Source organism: Phyllostomus discolor, chromosome 15, assembly GCF_004126475.2.
Source record: "Phyllostomus discolor isolate MPI-MPIP mPhyDis1 chromosome 15, mPhyDis1.pri.v3, whole genome shotgun sequence".
NCBI classification, from domain to species: Eukaryota; Metazoa; Chordata; class Mammalia; order Chiroptera; family Phyllostomidae; genus Phyllostomus; species Phyllostomus discolor.
In genome coordinates this window covers 20,440,560-20,461,391 of record NC_040917.2, presented here as the reverse complement: position 1 = coordinate 20,461,391, position 20,832 = coordinate 20,440,560, and the positions used below count along the sequence as shown (strand labels likewise).

General features: G+C 46.3%; 1 protein-coding gene across 1 annotated transcript in view; it reads right to left on the bottom strand.

Moving 5' to 3' along the window:
• USH2A (usherin) overlaps window positions 1–20,832 on the bottom strand; it is a 511,215-nt gene that overhangs the window by 259,061 nt on the left and 231,322 nt on the right. The window contains exons 31-32 of the mRNA XM_028531335.2: window positions 17,130–17,243; window positions 15,010–15,171 (exon numbers count right to left, since the gene is read on the bottom strand). Coding sequence (XP_028387136.2) covers window positions 15,010–15,171; window positions 17,130–17,243 — 276 coding nt within the window. The remainder of the gene's footprint in view (window positions 1–15,009; window positions 15,172–17,129; window positions 17,244–20,832) is intronic.

The following is a 20,832-nucleotide window of genomic DNA, read 5'->3' as shown; positions in this document are numbered from 1 at the left end:
ATTGTGTCTCCCCAAGATGCATATATTGAAATACCAGCCCCCAGCACCTCGGAAAGTGACCTTATTGGAAAGTAGGCTCTCACAGTTGTAATTTGTTAAGATCACGTCCTTGGGGTGGGCCCTCACCCAATACAACATGTGTCCTTACAGAAAGGGTGAGTTTGGATGCACGCAGCTCACAAGGAGAAAGCCACATGAACAGGGAAGCAGAGGCTGATGGGACCATGTGGCCACAAGCCAGCGAACACCAGAGGTTGCCAGCAGAAGTGAGGAAAGTGGCATGAGACGGGCCCTTCCCCACAGCCCACCCCTCCAGCACACTGAGGGGGGAGTCCTGGCCTCTGGAACAGGAGACAACTTTCTCTTGTTTAATCCCCCCAGCTTGTGGAACTTTGTTACGGCAGCCCAAGCAACCTAATACAAGTAATTAACAACCACAGAAAATACTGCTACCTATTGGATAATGAAATGAAAAATCCTAAGAAGCTACAGGAACATCCTACCTCATTAAAACTGTTTACCACATTTTGCATATTAATTACTTCTGAATTATGCATTGGTATTTGTTGTCATTTACTGTACAATATTAATTCACTAATTCTCAGTGTTTCCTCAATTTAATTCAATCCATTCCAACTCATTCCAGTAAGAGCATGTGAGAGACCAGTCGGGTCCTTATTCCTATATCACATACCACAAAGATAATAAAGATAAAGCACATGGTCACTGTACTCAATGCACTTACATTCATGCGTTCAATCAAGATTTACCCCCTTGAAATACATTAATATTGCAAGACAGAATATATTCAAGGGACAAATGTGTAGGACATAATATAAAAGGGTCTATGAACATTGGAAGGAAGGAAGGATGGAAGGAAGAAGTGGACATTGAGGCATATCACCAAGCATGTGCAGTGTTTCGTTGGCGGTGCACAACACTGCAGGTATGGAGAAACCACAGGTGAGCCTGGCTGGAAGGAAATGAGGGAGGTGGGCAACCCGATTCAAGATCAAGGTAAAAACCAGGGGAAACTAAAAGTATTAATGGCTAAATGCCATCATCGGATTCCTAAAATAGTCATTCCTTATATCAGTTTTATCATCTATATTAAAATTGGGAAACATACTGTAAAACTTCTGCTTACTAAAACCCAAAGTATAGAGAATTTAAAAGATAAAAAGACTTCCTGGCAGGGAAAAAATGGAACACTAGGAGGCCAGTACTGGGAGACAATCGCTGGTAGCACTGGTGTGTCATATGTGCATATAAACACATTCACGTATGTGCACACACAGATACACACGCACATTTGACTAAAACAGACTCGTGTTTTACATGTTGTTTATATAAATATTTGTTGTTGTTGTTTTTAAAGATTTTTTAAAGATTTTATTTATTTATTTTTAGAGAGGGAAGGGAGGGAGAAAGAGAGAGAGAGAAACATCAATGTGCGGTTGCTGGGGGCCGTGGCTTGCAACCCAGGCATGTGCCCTGACTGGGAATTGAACCTGTGATGCTTTGGTTCACAGCACACGCTCAATCCACTGAGCTACGCCAGCCAGGGCTTCAAATATTTGTTTTTAACATCTTTCCACGTTGTGAAATATCCCTCTACAGCCTCAGCATCTATCGTGGCTGCACACACGATGTTCCATTATTGGATATTCAGACTTCTATATTTTTACTGGTGTACACAGGCCAGTGAGGTTATATACTGAGTGGTCATTTCATAGAGAAAGCCTTTATATAATTATTTTCGAATTGAAGATAGTTGGACTTAAGAGGAAGGTGGTTCACTTTGCAAACACTCCAGTGACTCCCTGGGAGGCGGGGACGCCGACCTGAGAAGCGGGAGAGCAAGTTCCTGGAGGTCAGAGGGCTCGGGACATGGAGGTGTTTCCCCGGCTCCCGCTCCCGCCCACACCCTGCAGAAGCAGCCAGCGAGGAAAGACAACAAACTACGTGGTTCTATGCACATTGAGTGCAAGCACAGCAAAGTGAATCCATAACCAGGAAAGCAGTAGCCCAAGCCAGGAAGCAGGACTTGAGAGACGGAACAGGGGGCCCCTGGGAGGCCGGTACTGTTCTGTCCCTTGATGTGGGTGCTGTTCCCACAAATGTGTTCCATGTGTGAGTTGCCAGGCTGCCTATTTAAGAGATGTTCACTTTTCAGAATGAATTTATAACTCAACTAAGAAGTTTTAAAAAATAAATGAAAGGCAATGGCTGCTCTCAAAATGCTCAAAAGAGCCAGAGGCCTCTATTTGCAAAGCTCTCCATAAAAGGGTACATTTTACCTTTTTTCAGGATTTAACTCCACCATATTTCTAAAAGGGACGTTATTCCCTTTCTCCTCTGACATCCCTTCAAACGTAGTGTCCTCTCCTACCATTTAAGAGAGTGATATTCATCAATTAGGTTAACAGATCACAGGTAATGTTTGGGTGCAGATCTTAATGGATAAGTTACACATATGTAATTTCTCTACATCCTGGTGCACAGCAGAAGCACCTTAGAGCAGGAATGACACTTGGTTATAGTGTTTATAGTTAAGCACAACTGATATTTATGCACCCTATACAAAGTGTTTCATTTTACTTGGCCCTTTGCTACTAAGCGGGCATGCCTTTCTAGAATGATGCAGCCACACTGTTTATCAACCCAAGGATCTGGTACACAGCTAGCCCCCGACCAATTCTTCTCCAGTCTGGTCACAAATTTGGTAACTTGGCTTCAGAAGGCTTGCGCTTCTCTTCGTAGTTCAGGCTTTTCCCCTTGTCTCCTCAAGGTTCCTCAGACTTTGTATAATTTAATGCTCTATCTCTATGACATAGAAGGGCACAGTATGACTTAGTTCGCAGTAGAGAGGCACAGTGACTCATAGATGAAATCACTGCCTTCCCTGAAAACCCTCACGTATTCTGCCTTATTAATACTCGGCCTCACAGAACGGAGCGCAAGCATGCCAACGCTATTCCCTGCAGGAACATCGCTTCGTGTAAGAGGAGTAATTTAGATGCACTGCGTGGTGGTACTCAAACCTCCAAAATTAAAGGAACTATCAAGGTTAAAGTGAGGCTTTAATTTGCTAAGGAAGGATCTTGTGGAACCTATCAGTATGAATGAATATAATTTAGCTCAAATTTGTGGAGGGTTGATAAGCTTCCTCATAATGCCCGGTTAGAAGTTCCTAACCTTTAAATGTTGTTTTATTGTGCCATTGGCAATATAGCTTCTTCTACAATAAACTTCTCATCATAAGACTTAAGTGTTTTGAAGGCTCAGGATGAACATTTCCATTTCACTGTTTATAGGTGATTCGGTTTGACCTTGGCAAATAAGACAAAAACAGGCTTTACCACTTTGGGTTGTTGAAAGATACACTTATTGCCTATCTGACTTTAAGGGAAGTTTATCTTCTTTCCCCCTCTCCTTCCCTTCGCTCAGTCTCCATATTTCTTACACACACACACACACACACACGCATTCACACATGCACTTCTTACACAGGCGCTGGGCGAGCCTCCATGGGAAGATGCTCTCCGTGGTGCTGAAGTCAAGTTGGGCGCTCTGATTCCATCGTTAACACAGACTGCTGTGGATTAAATGACGCACCTGAAAAATACACCTCCGCTCCGGTTTGGTGTCAGATCTGTGTGTGTGTTTTCATTAGAGTCCCTACTGACCTTCTCCTGCACACTGGGGTTCTACTGGTTGCAAGTAGTCACATCTTAGGTTGGGCTAACCAAAAACAAGGTGTTTAGTTAAAAAAAAAAAACTGTCAGAGGGATCACAACACCAACTGGAACTTTATCAGTCCGTATGCCTCATAGAAACCTCCTTGCCAGGCTCATGGAATACTTCCACAATTGCCCTTACCTTGCTATCCTCGTTTCTAAAGACACTGTAACTGTCTCTGAAACATCCCACAAACTTCTTAAAGATTGCTAGTTTCTGCTAGGGTGCTCATTTAAATGAGAATGATCTGGTTGGCTACAGTTTGGATAGTCGTCATCAATCAGAATGCTATCTAGCCTGAACTTTGAAGCAATCCCAGTATCTTGAACAGACAAAAGGTTATTTTTTTCTACCTATTTATTAACATCCTGTATACACATATCTTAAGTGGCCCACAATAGCTCTGCTAGTGATATCAATATAGGTCCTTCAATCTTTCGATAATGTTTTTAATCATAAGCTTTAAGGCAATTGTTTTCACTTCAAAATTCTTAAAAATCTGTTATGGGACAGAAATAAGAGATTAATGGAGATCTTGCAAAAAAAGATAAATGGCACCACCAGAATACCACAAAACTGGGGAAAAATTAATTGAACCTATACTTTTGATAAATATTTATTTTTTGCAGAAGAAAAATGCATACTAGTTTAAGCTGTCATTATACTAACCTACATCCTATTTTTCATATTATTAGTAATACATAATGTGGTAGTTTATATTCAAAAATAAAACTAGAATGTATATACCTCATGTATTTATCCAGAAATACACCGAGGTTACTATGGTTACGAAAAATCCATTACCTTTGAATACAGAATGAAAAAGTTTGACTTAAAGTGTGTGCTATTTATTATAGCGAACATCAACAGCCTTCGGGAGGCTCTCTAACTGGATTCATTTTTCAGTGTCATGACTGACCCACCACGCTACTAGCTTATGGCCTGTGCGAGGCAGAAAATCTGAACTGTATGCATTTTTAAATATATGTTGCACTAACTCAAGGTGCCGCAATGCCTTTGACTTTCAATGCTTCGTATCGGAGAGAAAGAAGAAAAAGCTTCACACGACCTAGATGCCCGGTGGCTTCTGCAGTGACCTGCATTTACCCTCACCCAGGTCCACCATGGAGGCAAGGACCACTTTCAACATGTACCGGAAGGATGTGGGCTCTCCACGAGACACGGAAAAGGAAGCTACAAATAGATGAAGTCGGAGTAAGAGAAAGGATGTTGGTCCTTTGAACATTGAGGAGGGGACCATGAGCCAAGTTATTAGGGAAGGTTTCATAGTGTAGAAGGCAAAGAATTTTAAATAGTGCAGATGATTGTGATGGGAACAACAGGCAAAGCAGGAGATGAAATGTAGCTCGTGAAGAAGTTTTCAAATGATTCCTCCCTTCATTAAGTTTTTGCTCATCAAGGCTATGATCAGATAAATTAAGGTAAAATATAAATGGCTAATAATCATGCAGAAAAGTATTCAGTGTAACTAGTAGTTAAACATGCAAATAAAAATAAATTTCCACTGGTAGAATGATCAAGAATGTAAGAATATCACATTCGCTGCTGATGAACTTTCCTAGGAAACAATGCAAAAATGTGTATCAATTATTCTTTAAAAGTTCACTGCCTTTGATTAACTGTTGCTCTTTCAGGAATCTCACAAGCAAAGATATATGTACAACAATATTTATCACAACATGTTTAACAGAGATAAATTAGAAACTTTTGAATCATTTAAGGGATCTAATGCATTAGTGTACTTTCATAAAACTGAATATGATGCTATCATTAACAATATTTCAAAACATTTTTAGAAAGATGCTTAATGATGCAGGATATAGTCATAAAAAGGAGCGAGTACTCATATTGGAGTACGATGGCTCACTTGGTTAAGAATGAAGAAACTACTAGAAGGAACATCAAGTATTAATAGTTTCCATCTGTATGGTAGGATGATTAGGTATTCAATATCTGTATGATGTAAATGATCTTCAACAAGCATTTATTACCTTTTATAATTAAAAATATTACCATTTTTCTGCTAATCTCATAGACTGTGTTTTCCATTTAATCTTTCTGTGAACCGACATTTCTGCCCTGCCCAAGTCCACCTTCCAGGCCCCCAAACTGTCCCTATCACCCATGGCATCAGCCCTCCTGTCCGGAAGTTCAACCCACAGGCCATTGCGCGTGGAGAAGACAGTAGGTCACACATGTCCTGACACAAAGACAACCATGGGAGCTGAGAGCATTACTGACTGTGCTGTAATGAAACATGGCACAGGTTCAACGTGTCTGCAGAGGCTGCAGCCTGTCCCCCGGGCCGGGGCCCCGTCCTGCACCAGCTCTCCCCTGGCCGATCCTGACAGAGTCCCTTTCCCAGTCTGCCTCCCCTGTTGTTCCTGGTGACCAAGGGCGCTTTGAAGACACACAGGACCTGGATTTAGTACGTATCACAGGCATACCGGACTTGTGTTCCCCAAAACCTACATGTTTGAAGCCTCCAAGTCCAGTGTGACTCTGGGTAGAGGTAGGGCTTTTAGAGAGATGGTTAAGGTTAAGTGAGGTCATAAGGGTAGAGCCCTAATCCAACAGGACCGGTGTCGTTATGAGAAGAAGACACACCGGCGGTGTGTGCCAGAAGAAAGGCCACCTGAGGACACGGTGGGAAGGCAACTGTCTGCAAGCTGAGAAGAGAGGCCTCAGGAGACACCCAACCTGTCAACACCTTGATCTCAGAGTTCTTGTCTCCAGAACTGTGAGGAAAAAATGTCCTTAGTGGGAGCCACCCTGTATGTGTTCTTTTGTTACGGTGGCCCTAGAAGATTAATACAGGGGCTCCATGGTCTGCAATCAGCCTCCTGCCTCCCTTTCAGAGTTGCTATTGGGAAAGATAAAATAATGTGCGTTCAGTAAGGAGAATGTATCAAGATTAAAATATGCACCTTGGGGCCAAACAGACCCAGGTCCACTTAAGTTTCTCTAGGTCCTGAGCAGAATTGCTTGACCTCCTTGGCCCCCAGGTTTACTAACTGCAACGTCAGAACCACCATGTGTAACTTTGAACCCCACAGTAATGTCCGTGGCTTTGTTTCTCTCCTTAGTGACCAACATGGCGGTCTCAACTTGCTTGGTGTCTTTAGCCAACTGAGGATGAGAGCGATAAGAAATACAGTTGCTTGTGAGAAGCCAAGAGGGCTATAGAGAAAAAAAAAAAAAACCCTGAGTGATTAGGAGACATAATCTCTAAAAACTCACAAAAGAAGGAAAACCACTAAAGAACCTATTCCCATTGTGCCTAAGAAGATGGCTGTGAGCAGTATGAAAACTTTCCACTGTCTTTACTTAGTATTTGTACTAATCCACTGTGGTCATATTAGCCATGACCTTTCATGGCAGATACTGTAGCCACATGATTCTTTTGATGACTCAAACAAGATACAGACTCAGTACCGTTTTGTATGTAGTACTAGAAACCAGTGTGAATTCTGGCCTCTTCTCCTCCCACATTGCCCTTTTTGTGGCTTTGCACAGTGTCCCCTCATGGCATTCTGCACATTTTGGAAACATTCAAGGCCCACAGGTTGAGGTCTGCCATCGGCTGTGCCACCAGCCTGTGCACTGCATCAGACTGGGGTCTCCCCAGCAAGGGATCCCAGTTTCTATTCTCCAGTGGCTACCTTCTTCACAATCTTTTCTTTGTTGCCTTTTCTTTCTCGCCCTGCTGCTGTTCCCACCAACTCCCCTTTAGGAGCTTCTTTTTTTTGTTCCTAGCAGTCACCTGACTTCATTGGTTCATGTATCCAACACTGTTTCTTCTGTTCCCACTCTGTGATGGGCCCTGGACTTGCAGTCATGAACAAGACAGGCATGGCTGCCTCCGGGTGACCCTTATGATTTAGCAGGGAAAACTGAAAAGGAAACAGGCCGCCTTATTCAAGACCATGCGAACCAAAAGAGGCAGGCTTGAAGACGTTCAGTGTACACACAGGGGGTACCTAACTCATACCTGGCAGTCAGCAAAGCCTTCTCAGAGGAAGTGGCCATACCAGCCACACACATGATACTGTATGTAAGCCCTGAAGACACGCCTTGTGTATTAATGATTAATGCACGGACGAAGTTCATTCTATGCTATGTTTTCATTCTTCTAAAGTAATTTCTGTGGTCTACAATTTCTAGTTAAAATAATGCCTTCAGATATTGTCAGGGCACAATTAATCTGTTCCTTTAGTTTCTCGCATAAACTCTGCATTCAACAGGAAATAATTATTGTTCTTTTTACTAAGGGCTAAGAACATGCTAGGTGTTTTATATACAGCTCTAGGTCTTTTGAAAATCTTGAAAATTGTAGTTACCTCCATTTTCAAGTCTTAGAAACTAAGTCTCAGAGATGTTAAGTGGCCTGTTGAAGGCCACACCCACGTCACCAAAGCCAGAACGTTTGAGTTGGTATCCAAGTCTACCCTTTACAGGCTACATGACCTTGAGAAAGTTCCTTAATCTTTGGATGCCTCAATGTCCTCGTTTGCAAAATGGGGGCGAGGACAATATGCGCCCTGTACAAGCAGCATTACAGAATTCTATCCAACCACAATGGATACAATATAAAAGCAACTGCTCTAGTCGTTTGAAGGGTCTCAGACTAGACAGGACACAAAACTGTAAACCCTGAGAGTGCAGTTGGGCAGATGCTGTATCCCTGTCCAGCAGCATCTGTGCGTGGCCCCATGAAACCACGAGCCCCAAGAAAGGGGGGGCAATGTCCAACTGAGTCCCTGCTACGGCCTCATCCCTGGTGTTGACGGGAAGGAGTGAATACACAAACAACGTATGCTGCTCCTCCTCTAACTGGTGGAGACCCTTCCTGGAGAATTTAATATCTCTGGCCCTCAGTATTTTTAAATCAGTCAATATTTGGTCAATGATGTCTCACCTGACAGCCAAAGACACTAGATAAAATACTATGAAATATATAACTATACACTTAACATACAAATGTTATTACTATATATTATGTTATATATACACCATAGGAATATATTGTTGCTGACTCGGCAACACAGACACAAAGGGGCAGGGATCTGGACTGGAGCTAGTATAACAGGGCGCAGCCAAGAGCGGGGCTCCAAATAGGGATTTGGAATGGTATCAGAACTCAAGGTGTCCAGGAAATATTAGGATGTCCTCACCTCCTCCACCCCCACAAGTGTGGGTTGGGGGAAGGGACACATGGAGCAGGGCCATTGAGAACTGTCTTGCATAGCAACAGCTTTGCAGCTAACCTCAGGTGTGATCACTTAACATACCTATAACATTTAACTGGTTGCATAGATATGTTAAATGGCTGTGGCCATGCTCTGGACCTGGGGAATGGAAGTAACTTCCCCACCAAGACGTAACAGGGGAGCAAGTCCCCCGAGTTACAGCACCTGTGTGGGAACTTGGAGAAGATTGGCTCCATGCCATGGGACACACCTGCCCAGACTCAGGATGGCAACCCAGTAAAGCTGGAAGGATAAGAGAGTGCTGGCAGGTGTAGCCAATTGTGGGAGGAGTCGGAAATGAGGCTGCAGAGGAAGATTGGTGAGGGGATTTAAACCCAGACACGGCAGCCATTGCAGGGGAGGACTAGGAAGCTGTGGACATGTAAGAGAATCACCATGGGGCTTTGGCAGAGTGGCAACTCCCCCTCCTCGCAGCCATTGTTCTGGGAGAACCACACGGTTTCGGCTGAGTGGGGACTCCCCCTCCTCGCAGCCATTGTTCTGGGAGAACCACACGGTTTTGGCTGAGTGGGGACTCCCACAGCCCTGGGAGGGAGAACCTCATGGCTTTGCCAGAGTGGGGACCCCTGCAGCTTTAGAAGGGGGAACCACCACCCAGCTTTAGCAGAGATCCCGGTGACACAGCTGATGGTGCTGGGAACCACGGGAGGCCGACCAGCCGAGACGGATTACTGGGAAGAACCGGGGGCTGCCTGAGCCACGGACTTCTGTTTCCTTTCCTGAGACACGGTACCCTGGACTGGGCACAGGGGGAAGCAAGGACTGTGTGTGTCTGTGGATGTTTTCAGGGACTTTGGGATTTTGATGAGGACATTAGGTCACTCCTTTAAGTCTGTACAGCATTAAATAAACATTTCCTTTCCTTTTCACGAATCTCTGGCATTGAGAGACGTCTTTCCTCTGGTGGCGGGTTAACGAACCTGGGGGCTTCCTTTGGGTAATAGTATATTGCTCTTGGCCTCCCTTTGTTGTTCTGTAACAGTTTTTGGTGACCCAGATGGGACGATCATTGCCCGTGGCAGACCGACCCCTCAGGTGCGAGAGAGTGAGACTTGGGAGTTTTCCCCGTCTCGGGAATTTCTCTGCGCTTCTCCTGGAAAGGTGAAAAGGAAACAAAACAGGGAGGGAGCAGAGACGGAAAGTGTTCTGGTTGGAAACTGGTTTCTGAACGCCGTTTGGAACAATGGAGCTGTGGGTAACGGTTGGTTAGCGTGCTGCTCCCAGGTGGCCCCCGTCTGCCCACTTACCGTTTCGGTGATTCCAGGTGGCACTAAGGGGACCTGTCCTCAGGTGTGGGGAGGAAGCAAACCCCTCGGCTCTGTAAGCCGAGCCTGCAGGTATGGTGGGGATCGGACAGCGAGCCATGGGGGTGCGCCGCCATTTTGGGTAAAATGGAGGATGAGCCACGTGAGTGCCCCACCGTGGAGGGTGGATCGTGCATGGGCACCGCCATCTTGGATGACTCAGCGTGCCTGGGCGCTGCCATCTTGGATGACTCAGTGTGCATGGGCGCTGCCATCTTGGAACTGGGCAAGGTGGTGGCTAAGGGTTCTCTTCAGATTACGGGCTGTGTGTGGCTGCTCTGTGGGCCCTGCACCAGTCAGGCTCTCTGTGCAACGGGTTCTCATAAGGATGGCTCTGGTTCTGAAGGTCATGAACTGAGGTCCAAAGGTGACCATCTGATATATAGGGTGTTTGCAAGGTCTGAGCTTCAGAAAGCTGCAGGATGTCCCTGCAAATCTAGGGACTTTTAGTGGAAGGTACTTGTAGTGCTGGGGACTTTCGGCTGCCAGATGCTGAGTTTAAGTACTGAGTGTAAGTATAGTCCTTCCCAGTGTGGGAAAGGAGCCAGGGTTAAAATAGATTGATGGTTAAATCTGGATGAGTAGAATTATGTATAAAGGATGTGAAAGTTTTAAACCTGGAGTAGAGGAAATCTCAACTACCTGTTTCCTGGTTTCGTGGGAAAAGAGCAAATGTCTCACATTGGTTTTGCTTCTGATCAGAAACCTTCTATATTTGAAGACCTAAGAAAGATCACCTGTAAGACCCAGGAAAGGTCACCTGTAACCAGTTGCGGAGAATACATTTGCCACTCAGGACCCAGGGTCGGTCATTTGGGGCTGATGAGTGCTTCAGCCAGAGGCAAAGGGGCATGTCTCTGCGAGGCATCAATGGATGCATTGGTGCAAGGGAATGCCTCTACCTGTGTATTGTTCTGAACTCTGTGTTTTGGATTTTCCTCTGTATCTGCTCTGAACAGGAAATTAAGGATTCCAGGGAAGATTGAAGCTTCATACTATATAGGAAAGTTTTGAGAAGTCCGGTGGATATCAGAAGGAAAAGGATTTTCCTTCATACTTTGTATTTTTCTCCCCACCTGATCCCTCCAGAATTTGGGATTCTGAAGGAGTGAGTGATGACATAAGGTTTCTTTGCATAAATCCAATAAAACCAGTCATTAATAGTGTTTTGTTAACCAGGACTTTGACTGGAATGTCATGCCTGGAGGAGGCATATATGAGTTCTGGTCCTTACCAGAAAGCCCTGAGGAACTGGGATTGACTTGCAAAGCAAGTGTAAGCCCACAAGAAAAGGCTAGTACTTTGATTGGCTGTGCGGTTCATGGCAGTCTTTCCAGGGAAGGGACGAAGGTTGCTTCCTGAAAGATGGCCAAAAAGGAACCTGCAAGCACAATGGAAGCCTCAAGGAGTTGAGTTGAAACAACTGGTACAGGCGAAGCCAGATGGCGGATGTGTGGCTCTGCTTCTGTGCCCCAAGGTGGGGGGAGGGGGCGGACTGAGAAGTCAATCTAAAGGTTCCCTGTGTGAGTTCCAGCAAAGTGGACTTAAAGAATCATAAGTGATCCAGGCTGCTCTTGGTGTGTTTATGCAAATGAACAGTCAAATTAAAAGCGGGACTCCAAGTAGTCCCTTTAATAAGTGAGGGTGATCTTAAGGAGATAAATTGTGGTTTGAGGAAAATCACAATGCGCAATACTGGACATCAGAATGGCGCAGCTAACTGTCTTGAAAGTTTGTTTTCATTTGAAAGTTGAAACTGGGTTTGTAATATCACCAAAGATGTACAGTTTACAGGTATGGAGGACCTGTGAAATTGCAATTGCTAAACGTCATTGCAGGAAGGACCTTGCAACTGAATGTCTTCCCAAAAGACAGTCTCACAGGCACAGAGACTGGTTTGGGGATTGTTGCTTGATTTAACCTGTGTGTTCTTCTGTTTTCATAGGGTGTGTGCCTATGACTTCATTACCAGAGTGGTTGGTTGCAATACAGGCCTCATTTAAGGAGCCCATCTTCATCATCGCCACCTGAGACTCAGTGGTTTGTCTGAACTAAGTGGTTGGGTTGGTGAAGGGTTTGGGCGGTCTGTGGGCTTAACTTGGAAATGATTTTCCCACTTCTGTCTTGATGGCTCGGACGGAAAGGGCCCAGATATCTGAAAGGAGGGAAATCCTAATAGTAGTCCCCTCAGCCCGAGTCAAGCATAAGGGGCCACAAGAGTTTTGGATAGGTGTAGCGTGCCTTGTACACCTTCCTCCTGGCAAGCCATTCTTTACTTAAGTCCCTGCCTTTGTCGTTCAGTGGGTAGGACGTAATTGTCCTTCCAATTCTTTCCAAACCTGTCACCTCCAGAATGAGACCAGGATGCCAAGGGTCCAGTAACACCAGCCTTTGGACACCAAGCCTGAGACTTCCTGGTGACAGCCAGCTGACCAGGATCCTGTCAGGTCCTTCCCCTTGCAGGAAGGACTTCTCCTCTGGGGTGCACCCCGCCCCTCCCCCTTTCAGCGCACCCCTGACCCAAGGGTAGTTAGGACGACACCCATTTCCAGCTGAAGTAGTTACAAGAAGATGAGACCTTCGTCCATTGTCCTTTGTAAGATTATAAAGTGGGTGTATATCTGAAAGGAGGGATTGTAACAGGGTGCAGCCAAGAGCGGGACCCCAAATAAGGATTTGGAATGGGGTCCAGAACTCCAGGTGTCCAGGCAGTATTAGAAAGATGTATAGGATGTCCTCACCCCTTCCCCCCACAGGTGTGAGTTGGGGGAAGGGACACATGGAGCAGGAACATGCAGAGCTGTTTTGCACAGCAACAGCTTTGCAGCTAACTTCAGGTGTGGTCACTTAACATATCTATAACCTTTAACTGGTTGCATAGATATGTTAAATAGCTGTGGCCATGCTCTGAGCCAGGAGAATGCAAGTAACTTCTCCACCAAGATGTAACTGGGGGTGCAGGTTGCCCGAGTTACAGCACCTGTGTGGGAACTTGGAGAAGATTGTCTCCACAACATGGGGCCACACCTGCCCAGATTCACAATGGCAGCCCAGGAAAGCTGGAAGGCTTCGAGAGTACTGGCAGGTGTAACTGAGTGTGGGAGGAGTCGGAAATGGGGCTACAGAGGAAGATTGGTGAGGGGATTTAAACCCAGACACGGCAGCCATTGCAGGGGAGGACCACACGGCTGTGGACATGTAAGAGAATCACCATGGGGCTTTGGCAGAGTGGCGACCCCCCTCCTCGCAGCCATTGGAGGGAGAATCATGCAGCTTTGGCAGAGTGGAGACTCCTGCAGCCATTGTTCCAGGAGAACCACATGGTTTTGGCTGAGTGGGGACTCCCATGGCCATTGCGCAGAGAGAGAACCATGTGGCTTTGCCAGAGTGGGGACCCCTGCATCTTTAGAAGGGAGAACCACAACCCGGCTTCAGGAGAGATCCCGGCGACACAGCTGATGGTGGCAGGAACTGAGGGAGGCCTACCAGTCGAGATGGATTACTGGGAAGAACTGGGGGCTGCCTGAGCCACGGATTTCTATTTCTTTTTCTGAGATACAGTACCCCAGACTGGGCAAAGGGGGAAGGAAGGACTGTATGTTTGTGTGTGTTTTCAGGGACTTTGGGATTTTGATGACGACATTAGGTCACTACTTTAAATTTATACAGCATTAAATAAACATTTCCTTTTCACAAATCTCTGGCACTGAGAGATGTCATGTCTTTCCTCTGGCGGTGCATTAACGAACCTGGGGGCTTCCTTTGGGTAATAGTATATCGTCCCAGGCCCCCCCGCCCCCCGTTGCTCTGTAACACTAGGAGGGAAAGATAAAAGGGGGGTTAGTGCATGCTAGTTAGTTTGTGGTTGGTTGGCATCTGACCTGTCACACCATCTCATTTCTATGAGTTTTGGGGGCTCCCCTTTAAGGGGCTCCCTATTGTGTGTGGTTTTCAACGCCAGACAACATAACACAATAGAAGCCTCTTGTGTCTCACAAGGTTTCAATGACTGATTTTCCTTAAGTGTCCTCACACTTTATGCTATGAGCTGGGCATCTCTACTAAGTTCCTTCTCAAATGCTCTAAAATTCAGAGATCACTGATTCCAACTTCTGAGTCTTGAGAAGAGCCCACATTCTTGTGGACTTTCAAGGAGTTACCACACGTGACAGGGGAATTGTCTTAAGTGACGTCACTGACTCAGGTGCATGTCTGGGGACTGCGAGGGTCCCAGCTTCAGTCCTGTGACCAGGTGGAGCAGAGGCGTCTTAGGCTGAGCCCTCCGTGCTGCTGCAGCCCCAAGGCCCCCTCTGGCCCCGAGGGAAGGCAAATCAGCGGCAGGACCTGGGCGGGGTGTGCCTGGTCTCCAGCCGAGAACGCCCAGCAGGACAGCCTAGGGGGGAGGGGAGGGGGAGCAGCAGGAGCACTGGCCCATTGTTTGGTCAGCTTTGGCTTCACCAGAAATGTAACATAACCATGAAAGTCATGGAATTTCTTTGGCTTCACAGGAGACATAAATAATTAACCCCAAATTTTAAGGCCACGCTCTCAGGCCAGTTCTCAGGTAACTATCAGTTACTGTCTGAAATACATGCACACGCATGCTGTAGTTTGCAAGTGTATGTAATTATACATGTTCCGTAATTACTCACTGATACCTGTGGAAGTCTCACCTGTGACTGTGTAGTTCTCTCCGCTGCCTGAATAGATCAGCGTGCCATCCATATACAGAGAGTACCGCGTTATAATGCCGTTCGCCTTTTTGGGCGGATCCCAGGAGACTAGCAGAGAATCGGGAAGGGACTGGGCTACTGGTGGCTGAAGCTCTTGTGGCGCTGTGGGAGGGAAAAAAAAAAGATTTACGGAGTCTAATTTTAGTTTACTTTTCTAATTGAAACTTTTCAGACGCAAACCAATAAATCATGGAATAAACCTGAAATCCCAGGCATGGAAATGCTCCTGATTCTCGGGCAGCTTGTCAGTAATTGCTTTCGGAACAGCACTAAATAACTGTCCGGAACTTGAGAATTTGCATCAGTGATGGATGGGAAGGTCTGACGGTGTCCACCTGACTGACACGTCCCTCCATCACCAGTGTCATTAGCCCGTAATCTCCACTCGGGGCCGCGCCGGCGGAAGCAGATTAAACGGAGGGAGCCCCTGCCCTCCTGCAGCTTTGGTCTAAGATGGGCAACGCTGGCGAGAATGGTTTGTAGAAGATATAAAGAGTATACATGACAATAGAAATAGCCAGAAAGAAGCAATTTAATTAATTGTTCACAGAAACTACACTGTGTGCAAGTTTTGTGTTTTTTGTTTTTTTTTTTTAATAAAGGGGTCTGTTCAGTTTCTGGAATGGTCCACGAATTGGAGTCAGAATAACTAACAGCTTTAAAAAGTTGATCCTACACATACGTATTGTTTGCAGCATTGGCAATACATTTAAAGAAAATCCAGAAATGGGAAATTCCTTAATCACCGGAAGGGAAATGAATGAGAATGGACGAGTAGAAAACTCTCAGGGGTATGGCCGAGAGGTACCAGGCAAAGCCTGAGCAGAGGATGGAGGAGGGGACACAGTGGAACTCATGGGACAGAGGACAACTTGTCCCGCCCTGAAGCTGGTGGCGGTGCTTGTGAAGGGGTGCTCATCATGCGCCCCGGCAGAAGCAATGGCACGTCAAGAAAAACAGCTCTTCTCAGGAGATTAGACAGAGAGAACCCTGAGCCAACGTGGACAATGGGTCACCGCCAGTGCAGTCCAGGTGAGGAGGGGCTGGTGCAGTCAGGTGCAAAGCGGGAAGAATAAAGGGTGACAGGGAGGATTTCACCAACTCCTTTATTTCATCACAATGTCGCCAATGTGGGCATTGCCTTTCTCCTGCACACCTTCTGTGCACGTGGCCCTGCTAGATGACTGGGAAGAAGGGCTCAGGAGAAGGGGGAAAGAGGGTGGATGGGTACTGCAAAAGAGAGAGACTGACTCTTTCCCCCCCAAGATCAAGTTCGGAGGCCCCTAAATGATTCTACAACTGGACGGTGAAAGAAACACGCACTTCCTCTCACCGGGGAGGGGGAGATCGGAAGGAAGGAGGCTCCCAACATCTTGGGAGCTGTTGCCCCTTCGAGGGATGCATTCCGATGCCTGGGCGCAGCCTCCACTTGGGAGTGCCGAAATGCCTTCCCTTTCTCGCTGCCTCCTTAGCATATGCTTCCCGCAGCACTAATTCGTGCCGACAGCGTGTGAGTTCCAAGTACGACGAAAGTGGGATGGAAGTCGGAAGGAACTGAGCAGTGATTAATAAGGCCTCAATTGGCGTTTGGAGGTTCCATCATATTGAAATAATTGTTGTCCGTGCTGGTGTTTAGCAGTTAAAAGAGACCATGGAAATCAACCGTTTGGTTCTCAATTTCATACTGAGCCATACAATCAATTCTTTTTAGTCAGACTGTCTCTAGATTTACTTCTGAGCCATAGTAAAATGAGGAAGCTTTCATTAATCTTTCAGATGCTCCATATTAATGACAAGGCTCTTGCATGAACAATGTAACAGCAATTAAAAAGCCCATTAATCTGCATTACAGCTATTAAAGATGCATGTCATTAAAGGGTATGGAGTTTGATTCATTTTCGCACACCCCCCAAAAATGGAGCAATTATGGCCTGGCGATGCACTTTGTCATCAAATTAGGTTGGGGTTTTCCAGCAAATGGCCTTGCAGCATTTAGCTCTTCTCCTATTTTATTATTCATGACTGAAATGTGGAAGTCAAGACCTTTGAAATTACTTTACCTTCTTGTGGAGTAGAGATGTTCAATGCCTGTGAGCTCTCAGTACAGCCGGCCAGAGTGCAGGCGGTTAGGGTTACCGCGTAGCTCGTGAAGGGTAGCAAGCCTGTCAGCACGCCTGGAACAGCGGGGGGGGGGGGGGGGCGGGGAGAGAAGAGGTATGCATGTTTACTATAAGCTGCCAGAAAGACTATCGTGTGTGTGTGGGGGGGGAGGCCGGGGGGCACCAAGGGATAAAAACAAAAATAAAAACATAGGCCTTTTTATTGTCCCGTCCGTGTGCTCACTGCAGAAGGGAGTAACTAGTAAAAGAAGAAAGTCAGACCAACGAATTGTTAAGACAGCTCTAAACAGCCTTCCCAAATGTGTCTCCCCAAACGTTAGTGCCCTGAGATGCTCCCCCTGTGGAATGTTGGCCGGCGGAGGGGCGAGCAGAGGTCAGGACACGGAGCCCAGCGTATCCGGTGGCTGGGGCACATGTCGTCCTGTTCCAGGACCCTGGGCCTCCCGCAGAAACACAACTCTTCCATTTTCTTTAACCCAGGGTTTTTCAGTCTTACTTAACGAGAGTCCTTTGTATGCAGCATCTATTAACACACTTTAAGAAATACACTCCCAAGACTGGCGTCATTATTTCAATGGTAGGACACACACATGCAAACTGTTTTATGTGGTAGCTAACAAATATGCAGATCAACAGAGTTGAACACTTAGATAATTATGCTTTTGTACTTCTACTTGCAAAAATTATTAGTTAATTAAGACACCTGTCCTCAACAGACGTATTACTCACAAAAGTGTTGAATTAACCTGACTCGGTGGTAGATGTGTAAGATTTGTTCAGCAGTTAAAAGTGCCTGCCGAGCCCTGGCTGGTGTGGCTCAGTGGATTGAGCACCTCCCTGTGAACCAAAGGGTTGCTGCTTTGAATCCTAGTCAGGGCGCATGCCTGGGTCGTGGGCCAGGTCCCCGGTAGGGGGCAAGTGAGAGGCAACCACGCATTGATTTCTCCTCTTCATCAAAGAGGCAGAAGCTGTTCATTTAGTTAATCCTGGGCATTCAAGAAGTATCAGAAACATGATTCCTATATTTGTCCACCAGTGTTGTTCACTGCAGAAGGTTTCCAGAGCTGTCTTTAATTCTAACCACAAAGATGATCATCATTCTTATATAAAAATGGCCCCACCCACGGTATCCCTTCGTGGAGTAAGCCTTCAGTAGCCTGGAGGATGCTACTGTTTGAACGTGCCAATAGTGGTGACAGCTTGCATTGTTTGTACATATTTTAACATACATGCTTCCCTAGTCTCCCTCCCCAAGAGGTAATTTCATAGATTAATAGAGCAAAGACACAGGATGAAGCAAACACTGCGGCCACTGCTTGTTTTGGCACCTCCCAGCTCTCCATCCCGTCCCTGGTGTTGCTGTGCCTCCTCCCAGCGGCTCCCCAAGAACCCCTCTGGGTACCGAGTCCTCTCTCTGCTGCCCTCGGCAGCTTGGTCTTAGCTGATGGCCAAGGACGACAGCGAGACAGCGAAGTAATACGCAAGCACGTGTGGCCCTCCCAGGCCAAGTTCAGTGGACTCTAATTTCACCATCCCCTCGTGCTGGGACCTCCTGCTTTCCCTCAGCCCTGCCACAGAGATCGCCATTTCCCCTCAAATCTCCAAGACTATAGCCCACATCCGGAGCTCAGTTTCTTTCATTTTCCCTCCCACGACAGCTCTTAAATGAAAACTTGCACCGTCACACGTGTATCCTCACCACAGGGCGGCGGAGAGGTTGACAAAAACACGGGTGCTCAGGCCAGGCTGGCTGGGTTCACGCGCCAACTCTGCTACTGATTTGTCCCCTGGGGCCAGGCAAGCGGTGTGGACCCCTGTGACTCAGTTTCCTCACCTGTGAACAGAGAGCAAAGTGCCTGGCCTGACGGAGGAGAGGCCTCACGGGCTTCACCTGTGACATGAGGACAAAATCCTATTTACTGCCAAGTGTCTCCATCGAGATGAAGGAGTTCAGGAATACAATGTGCCCGATGCAGAGAACTCTGGCACCGGTTTATGTCAGTCTGGGCTGTGTTTACATTGCAGCCCAGTTTCTGCCCATCCCATGCTCCTAAATACTGTAAGTGTCAGATTGGAAATCCTTCCTCAGTCCTCTTCCTCCTCCACTCACCAGACTCTGCCTCCCTCCACGTCCGATTTCCTGAGTTGTCCTTCTAAACTGCTGAGAGCTCCTTTCCTTCCCTGACCCGGCAGACCCATCTTCCTCCCACAGTTCTTTAGACAGCTTCTCCTCTACAAGGCTGGGTCTTCCGGCTTCTTTAAACACTGGCCTTTATTAGCTTATCGAGCCCCACCTCTCCACGACCTCGTGATAGCAACAGACATGTCATCTCTCCCCAAAGCTCCGGTTCTACACTTCACCCTGCAGGCCAGGTGCCCCACATGGTGTCCCACCACATTTCACTCTCGACACGCCATCCAGACCTGACATCCCAATCTCTTTCCTAAGCACTGTCTTTCCATGCCTTAATCCCTCCGTCATGATCCCAACGTTCCAGACTCACAACGAAGGTAAGGTAGATTCTAGGCACTTTACCCTTGAAAATCTTTGACATTTGTCAGATCCTTCTTATTGCCAAGTAGATGTGTACAGCAAGAATTTGAGTAAGACAATATGCATGCCTGCATCATATAATGCCATCCTAACAGGAAATAAATCAGCCCACGGAGAATGAAAGGGTCCTGCAGAGAGCAAAAAAAAAAAAAGGTGTTGGCATATGAGATTAGTTCCCTTTGTTCATCACTTCATCTATGTGGCTCAAGTGAGAAGCATCAGTTCTCATATGTGGGCATGAATTAGCTGAAACCCAGAAAGACTGTGTCCAGATACAGTGGTTGCATACAGGTCCATGCAATGAAAGTTTTAGTATGACGATGCTTAATATTATCATTGAGAACAGCCACAAAAGCAGTTCATCATTTTGAAATGTTGAAAACTGGCTCTACTTAATACCTTATCCTGAGACATCCCCCACCCCAAATAACAGCTGAAGGGCACTGCTGGACTTAGCAGGAATGGTATTAATGCAGACTTTCAGAAGGACCACGCCAGACCAGATACTGGGTTCTCATTCACTGAATGGTCTTCAGTGTTCTACTTAAGCTTTCTCGCCTTCACTAAAGGAGCCACTGTGTGTGTGTGTTGCATCACCAATTCCTCTGCTACCTTTTTCTCCCTGAAAGTACCTTTCAACACAGGCGATACCACTCTCATCAGACTGGCTCCCTTCCGCTTCGTGCTTTGGTGGTGGAGTTGACCAAACTGTATTCCATAGAAAAGTCCTGGAGTTCTCAAAGAAATGTCCTGAGAGGAACTGTTGATAGATCATCTCTCCATCCACTTATCAAGCACTCGCGTTTATTGTTTCAAGGCAGGAGAAACAATAATACACACTGAGAAAAGAAAGCTGCAAAATGGGGAGGGGAGATAAAGCAGGAAGCTGGTGTTTTGGTTCTTGCCGACTCTGAATCCCGGGTGGAAAGTTCTGGGTAGTTTGTAACACACTCTTTCCAAAATGTGTTGTACTTGCTGAGGCAGCACTTTTTTTTTTTTTTAATTTATTTCCAGGAGAGATCCTGCTCACAATGTTGTGTGTGAGAGCCAAGGTTCCCCCAAGCACTGGAATGACCTTCCCTAAGCACA